Here is an 8,512-nt window from a genome sequence, read left to right on the forward strand (position 1 = left end):
TGATTTTTCAAAATAAAACTCGACTACACATTTTTGATTTTTTTTTTTTTTTTGAGTAAAGCAAAGTGCCAACGTGAAGAGAGCACACCTGTCTATCTGACTGACTGTCTGACTGTCTGTCTGTCTGTCTGTCTGTCTGTCTGTCTGTCTGTCTGTCTGACTGATTGTCTGTCTCACTGACTGACTGTCTGTCTGTCTGTCTGACTGTCTGACTGACCGTCTGTCTGTCTGTCTGACTGTCTGTCTGTCTGTCTGTCTGACTGACTGTCTGTCTGTCTGTTTGTCTGACCGTCTGTCTGACTGACCGTCTGTCTGTCTGACTGACCGTCTGTCTGACTGACCGTCTGTCTGTCTCACTGACTGTCTGTCTGTCTGTCTGACTGTCTGTCTGACTGACTGTCTGTCTGTCTGTCTGACTGTCTGACTGACTGTCTGTCTGTCTGTTTGTCTGACCGTCTGTCTGACTGACCGTCTGTCTGTCTGACTGACCGTCTGTCTGTCTGACCGTCTGTCTTCCTGCTGGAGTTTGATGCCGTGACGAGCGGACCAGCACCCACAGATAACTGATAATTAACATATTATCGGTTATCTGTTCTCTTCTATGGTTTCCTTTTTTTTTAATGCACACCACCCTTTAAAAAATCAACTAGTTTATGTTCATGTTTATGTTTCATGGTTGTGTTTGACCCATCTGACCCTCGTATAAAGTGTTTTTCTGTTTAATGAGCAGTGAAATATAGTGAACATGGAGACTCAGTTATTAAAGTGTCGCAGTGAGAGCCGCCAGCTGAGCTGAAGCTGCAGGCTAACGTTAGCAGGGTAACATTAGCAGGGTAAAGTTAGCAGGGTAACGTTAGCAGGGTAATGTTAGCAGGGTAACGTTAGCAGGGTAACGTTAGCAGGGTAAAGTTAGCAGGGTAACGTTAGCAGGGTAACGTTAGCAGGGTAAAGTTAGCAGGGTAACGTTAGCAGGGTAAAGTTAGCAAGGTAATGTTAGCAGGGTAACAGCAGGGTAATATTAGCAGGGTAACATTAACTGTCCTGCTGAGTTTTAATGTTCTGCTGAACGTTCTGTCACGTTCTCTCTGGAACCCACAGTTTAACTCCAGGCTTTAGACGGGACATGAGTTCAAGATGTTTGTTCACATTTCAGAATTAATTTACTCCTCTGTTGTCGGATCAGGTGATGCTATCACATGCTAACGTTAGCCAGGAAGTGTCTGAATGCTACCATTAGCTGCGTGCTAACGGTAGCTAACGTTAGCTGCTGTAGCTAACAGCTGATCAAACCTGTAGTTTGACCTTGAGATCTGAGCCGACGTCCCTCTGGAGTTTCTCTCTCCGTCGTCTCTTCAGCTGTTCCTCAGTCAGGAAGGTGGAACCTCAGCAGGTTGTCAGGTTCTCTGTGGTTCCACGCCGAGCAGCTGGAACACAGCAGAACCACGTGAGGACAGCCTGACGCCACGCCAACATGGCCGCCACGTCTGTGCGGCTCTATGGCAGCGAGTCACGTAAAAATGGCCGCCGCTCCGTCCTGCTGCTTGTTTGACTTCTCTGCTCTAAGTGAAGCCCAGCCGCCACGTGACAGACCTCGCGAGGGAAAACAATCTTAAAAGTAGGATTACAAGCCAAAAACAAATGGCCACTTTATTTTGAAGGCTGTGTCGCTCGACTTCCGGTATGCTCGGTCGCGAGCTTGACGCAGCAGCGCGGGGAGGAGCGGCTGCCCGCCGAGCGCGAGCACGGCGCGCCAAAACAACCAGGGACGGCCACAACGGCGGGAAGAGACAGCCCGCGAGCCGCTGTGACAGCAGCGGCAACAACAACAACAGCAACAACAACAATAACAACAACAACACTAACAATAACAACAACAATAACAAAGAGCCAGGAAATGAGCAAGTGACACTTCCGGTCTTAACTTCCAAAATAAGAGCATTCTCGACAAGCATGCAGTGGTGTGTTTGAGAGAAACTTTCCAGCAGAGAAATGAGACGAACTTCAGAAACTATTTCACTCGAGCAAAATGTCTCCTCACCTGCTGAAAAATTAAACATCACAAACTGAATCTCTCTTCAGCTGTCTTCCCTTTGTGTGTGTGTGTGTGTGTGTGTGTTTTCACTTGAAAGACGGAGAAATTAAAAATCTGCCATTTTTTAATTAACAGTATTACCTGAGATTATTCCCCGGTTTCTCAGCTCTGTTCACATTCTGTCACACTGTAAAAAAAAAAAAAAAAAAAAAAAACAGTGAAATTTACAGTAAAATGCTGCCGGCTGTGGTTGCCAGAACTACACTGTAAAAAATCTGGTGACGGCGTACACGGCGTAACAGTGAATTACTACAACAATAACTGAAATATTATAAACCTTTTTACAGTAACTCTCCTTAAATATAACAGACGTATTATTTAATAAATCTGGTTACGGTATATTACAGGATATATTTACAGTTTAAGGTTTTGCTGAAGGGTGAAGGCAGTGGCGGATACAGAACATGGCTAATGGGTGGGCCGAAAAAATTCTGGATGGGCCTGTTATTTCATTTTGTTTATTTTTTTAACCGCCTTTACGTAGTACGTCAGTCATGCAACAAAGTTTTTTTTTTCTTCCTTTTTTTGTTTTTGCTGTCTAGCCTATATACCTGTTTGCATATTTGTAAACGAGCATAAAATAAACATTGGAAAAAGGACATTAAAACATTGATTTATTTAGTTAGTTATTTTTTTGGTCTTGAATCTGATAGGGTGGGCAAGCTGTCAATCTGGGTGGGCCTACGCCCATCCAGGCCCACCCGTAGATCCGCCTCAGGGTGAAGGTGAAGGTTAAAATGTAAGCGTGAGTGAAATCTAATTTAAACAGAGTAGCACCGTTAACTTTAGTGTAATTCTGTCCTCTCTGCTGGGAGTCAGCTGATTTGTGTTTACAAAATACATAAGATTTTTCCTTTTTCATTTAATTATAGCACAGGAGATACTTGCATCCAGTCATTGTGTTTTATTTTGCCTCACTTTATCTCACATTTTTTTAAACTTAACAAATAAATATAATAAAATACAGTTTAGCAGTTTTACAGTTTAGTGAACATCTACATGATGTATCACTTGTTAATACTGTTTATTAATTAAAATCATAAAGCGCTGTCTGCAGCGCTGCACAGTGTCAGACAGATAAAAACATGAGACAAAAATTAAAACAAGTGAGCACATTAAAATGAAAAGAAGCTGCACAACATCAAATAAGAACCAAGACACTGGAACCCAAAATAAAACAAGTTAAAACAAAGTTAAAAACAAAATCAGTGAGAAAATCAAATGCAGTGTCTGGGCGATTGGAGCAGAAATTTCTCATAAATTTGTGATTTTTTTTTTTTTTACATGAATTTACTACTTTTATCCCAGAATTCCCAAGATTTTTTTTTTTTTTTTTTTTTTCAAATTTGTGACTTTTTAATCTCAGAATTTGAGAGTTTTTTTTGTGCAACTTTACCACTTTCATCTCAGAGGATATCTGTGTTTTTTCTCCTAAATTTATGAATTTAATCTTGGAAAAGTTTTTTTCTCAGAATATCACCCCCCACCCTGGCTCTGTCATTTGTCCACAGCTCACCTCAGGACTGTCCTCTCAACGCCCAGGGCAACGGGACGCTTCAGCTCAGCGTACAGCTGCTTTTTATTCCCTGTTCCGCCGCTGTGAAATGGTACCACTTCATCTGTCATTTCTATTTAAAGTAATTATATTGAGCTTTTATAAGGTAAACTGGCTTTGTTAATCCAGCTGTCCATGAAGCAGATTATAAACCTAATTTAAGAAAAGTCCAGGAAATATATTATTATTGTTATTATATTGTTATTATTATGATTGTCATTATGATAATAATTGTTGCTGTTGTTGTTGGATCCTGTACACCACAGCAGTCTTTTTTTTTTTTTTTTTAAGTGACAAATGTTTACGCTTTTATGTCGAAGGCTGACACGCCTGACTTCCGGTGCCGCTGTGTGTAGGCGCGTGCGGCTTGACGCAGCGGCCGCGCTCCGAGTCGGCATGACAACGCGCGGCGGAGGGCAGACGGGGCTGCTGGGCGCGAGGATGGCAGGTGAACATGCCTGGTAACGGCAACAGCGGCGGGAACCGACAGGGCGGCCGGACCGGGCCCGGCGCGCCCGATGCCCCGGCCATGGAGAGACCCAGGCCGGCCGTGACGGCGACGGTCCCGGCCACGGTGACGGCGGTCAGCCTGGCGCTCAGCGTGCTGTCCTTGCTGCTGCTGGTCACCGCGATCGCCACCGACCACTGGTACGAGACCGACACCCGGCGGCACAAGGAGAACTGCGACCGGCACGGCTCCGACTCCAACGACCAGAAGAACCGGGAGATGCCGATCTACCACCTGCCGCTGGTGGACACCGGCGGAGCCAAGCGGGACGTGGCGCTGATGAAGCCGGTGCACGTCGGCAGCAGAGAGGAGGAGCTGCTGGAGAACTGGCGGGCGATCCTCGGGATGGGCATCCTGGAGACGGAGTGCGGCAGACCGCTGTTCTCCACGCACTCCGGCCTCTGGAGGAAGTGCTACTTCAAAGGCCTGGACCTGGACATCGACAAGCTCATCTCCAAGGGTAAGAGCCGCCACTGTACTACTGCATGGACTACTGTAGTACTCTGAGCAGCTGTACTGTATGTACTGCTCTAAACATCAGCAAGCCCCCCTGCAAGGGTAGGAGCCCGCTCCACTACTGTGGTACTGTTGCACTGTATGTAGTAAAGTAGTACTCTGAACAGCTGTACTGCATGTAGTACTGTAAATATTGACAAGCTCACCTGCAAGGGTAAAAAGGGCACTGTAGTACTGTAGTACTGTATGCAGTACTGTAGTTATGTTGTACTATTGTACTGTTTGGAGGGTATTGTTGTGATAATATTGTATGGTATTGAGTACTGTAGTATTGTAGTACTGCATGTCTTACTGTAGTACTGTAACACTGTTGTGCTGTAGTAATGTAGTACTGTAGCTCTGTGGTATTCTGTACCTTAGTACTGCACTGGAGTACTGTTTTACTGTAGTACTCTGAGGTATAAAACTGTAGAATTGTAGTACCCTGAACTGTAGTGCTGGATGTAGTACTGTAGTATTATAGTATTCTGTACAGTAGTACTGTACTGTAGCACCTTGAACTGTAGTACTGTACTATTGTACTACTATAGTACTCTGTCCAGCTGTACTGTTGTACTTCAGTATCCTGTACTCTGTAGAATTCTGTATTGTAGTACACTGGAGTGAACTATAGTACTCTGTACTGCAGTACACTGTAGTACTTCAGTGTACACTGTAGTTCACAATGGTAGTACACAGCAGCACACAGTGGTTTTGTATGAGGCTGTAGTACTTTTGATGCTGTTGTACTCTCCAGTAGTACACTGTAGTACACTTTAGTACTGCAGTACACCATGGTATTGTAGTACAGTGTGTACTGTGTGTATAAGTGACAGTGGATGTTAACAAACAAAGACAGAGCGTTGTACAAGGTAGTACACAGCAGTACACAGCAGCACATAGTAGTACCCAGTACACAACATGGTAGTGTTGAGTAAAGTGAACCCTGGAGGCGGTGTACTGCAGTACAGGGGCTTTCAGACTAAATTTACTGGATTTCTTTCAAAAAACATGAAAAAACATAAATAAAACAAAATATTTATATTTTTTCAATGACAGTGGAACTGATATTACTACAGTGATGGATTTAATGATAAAATATATTTTAAGGTCAGATCAGTGAATGTGCATCAGATTTCTTATGTTTAAGCCTTCTGGGGGCCCCAGGACCCCAGTTTGGAAAACACCACTACAGTACAGTGTAGTATGCAGTAGTACACAGTACATCAAACACAGTACTGCAGGAAGTACTGCTGCCACGTCCTGGAGGTGGACTGTCGGCTTCATCCTGCAGGACGTGGTGTTTATGACGTGTTGCAGTACTGCAGGGATGTAGTGGATATTATACAGTGGATATTGTGCAGTATACAGTATGCAGTACACACCAGAGGTACTGCAGTACTGTAGCAAGTGTTAGCGGATGTGTCGTGTCAAGGGTAAAAGGTTAAATCCTCCTGCTTTATATCACCAGCACTGCACGAGGGTTATCATACAGCATGCAGTACAGTGGCAGGGCTGTGCAGTGTTTTGGTTGTGGAGTATGCAGTACTGAGGTGGTACCACAGTGTGTAGTACTGAGGTGGTACCACAGTGTGTAGTACAGTTTGCAGTAGCAGTGCCGTGCAGCAGCAGACGGGCCGGGGGTCAGAGCCCCTCCCGTCCTCGACTCCGACGGGAGGGGCTCTCTCAGTTTGGGTTCGTTATCGTCCAGGCGTCATAACTCGTCAGATTCATCACAGCATCACTCTCCGATAACGATGACGTCACATGAATTAACCCTTTAAGAGCCAAGACAGTTCTCTGCTTTTCTGTCAAATTACATGCAGGGAAAGAAATATCAAAATCAATCAATCAATAAAAAAAAAATATATATATATAAAAATCTAAAACAATTTTTAATGGTCAAAGTGATACGTGTTGATATGTATGATGTGTTTTTTTTCTAGTATTCCAGTGATTTCTTTGCTGATTTGTTAATATATTCTTTTTTTCCCCAACAAATTCATTTGGTGAAAAAAAGATGATGAGTGGAAGAATTAGCAAGAAATGACATGAGAATAAGCACAAAAAGACAAATTTTACTTTTTATTTGATTTGATTTGATTTTTTGTGCAAATTTCTTCACTTGGTGAAAAAAATTATCAGCGAGTGAATGAGCAAGAAATGAGAAAAAATGACTGGAGACTATATTTATAATAATGAAAAGTCAGATGGTGAAGCTGGGTCAGATTTCTTGCGTTCCTCAACTTGATGAAGACCACCTGGAGGCCTTGGCTTGTCTCACCTGTGTCAGGTGAAGCGGCCCCGCCCTCCTGTCAAGGTGAGCAGCAGCTGCAGTAAACTTCACCAGCAGAGCGGCTGGCAGGTCGTTTCTTCACTGCGGACACCACAAACTGTCAGCTAACCCAAACTAGAGCACATACAGGTGTTTGATAACCTGTATCAGCAGGTGCTCCTACTAGGGTTGGGAACGATAAAGCGATAAGACTGGATAATCGCTTTTCAAGGCGAGAGATGCGGCTGTGTCGGTAGCAGACTCCTCAATCGATACGGATCAGCCATGAATCCTCAGATGAATCGATTGTAGAGTTGTGGATCGGACATCGCGAGACGAGGAGTCGGCTGCCTGAGGCTTCACAGTTTTCATCTCTAAAACAACGCAAGAGCTCACGAAGTGACTCTCGCGCTCCGTAACGTTACGTTCCCAACCCAAAACTTACAGTATAACTACTGTAACATGACTGACAACAACGACAGAAAACAAACAGACAAAAAACAAAACAAAAAAAAAACAAAAAACAAAAACAAAAAAAATGGATGTAAATATTTTTGCCAAGAGCAGCAGCAGGGACGCCAGCGGCAGCTTGAGCGTCATGAGCCTCATGCCAGAGATTCCCAACCCCAGTTCCTACCAGGCCACAGGGAGCTGTCCGTGGTGCTGAAGTCCATTATAAACTACATTATATGGACTGAAGTCCTGGACCACCTCCACCTGCAGGAGCTTCTCTGAGCTCCATCCTGAACCCAGAGGCATTAATATGGAGTTGGTCCTTTGCAGCAGAACAGCTTCCACTCTTCTGGGAGGCTTTCTGCCAGATGTTGGAGTGTCTGTGGGAGTTTGTGCCAGATGTTGGAGTGTCTGTGGGAGTTTCTGCCAGATGTTGGAGTGTCTGTGGGAGTTTTGAGCCTTTGTGAGCTCAGACTCTGATGTTGGACCAGAGGGCCCGGCTCCCAGTCTCCGTTCTAGTTGATCCCAAAGGTGCTGGATGGGGTTGAGGTCGGGGCTCTGTGCGGGCCGCTCAACTTCTTCCACCCCAAACTCAGCCGGCCACGCCTTTATGGAGCTGCTCTGTGCACTGGGGCTCAGTCATGCTGGGACAGGAAAGGGCCTTCCTTCCCCAAACTGGTCCCACAGAGCTGGAAGCAGAGAATTGTCCAAAATGTGTCGGTGAGCTGAAGCGTTCAGATTTCCCTTCAGTGGAGCTGAGGGGCCGAGGCCGAGCCCAGAAACACCAGCCCACAGCGTGACCCCTCCTCCAGCAAACTGCACAGTCGGCACAATGCGCTCAGGCAGGGAACGTTCTCCTGGAGGCGGGGAACGCTCTCCCGGAGGCGGGGAACGTTCTCCCGGAGGCGGGGAACGTTCTCCCGGAGGCGGGGAACGTTCTCCTGGCGTTCCCCAAACCCAGGCAGGGAACGTTCTCCTGGAGGCAGGGAGCGTTCTCCTGGAGGCAGGGAACGTTCTCCTGGAGGCAGGGAACGTTCTCTTGGAGGCAGGGAACGTTCTCCTGGCGTTCCCCAAACCCAGACTGGTCCCTCAGGCCTCCACATGGAGGAGCCTGATCAGTTTCTGTGCTGATGT

The 8,512-nt window shown here is 45.6% G+C and overlaps 1 protein-coding gene across 1 annotated transcript in view; it reads left to right on the forward strand.

Moving 5' to 3' along the window:
- Positions 1 to 4,101: 4,101 nt before the first annotated feature.
- LOC115357067 (transmembrane protein 178A) overlaps positions 4,102 to 8,512 on the forward strand; it is a 14,972-nt gene continuing 10,561 nt past the window's right edge. The window contains exon 1 of the mRNA XM_030048420.1: positions 4,102 to 4,615. Coding sequence (XP_029904280.1) covers positions 4,102 to 4,615 — 514 coding nt within the window. The remainder of the gene's footprint in view (positions 4,616 to 8,512) is intronic.

Source organism: Myripristis murdjan, chromosome 1 (genome assembly GCF_902150065.1).
Source record: "Myripristis murdjan chromosome 1, fMyrMur1.1, whole genome shotgun sequence".
In the NCBI taxonomy this organism is placed as follows: Eukaryota; Metazoa; Chordata; class Actinopteri; order Holocentriformes; family Holocentridae; genus Myripristis; species Myripristis murdjan.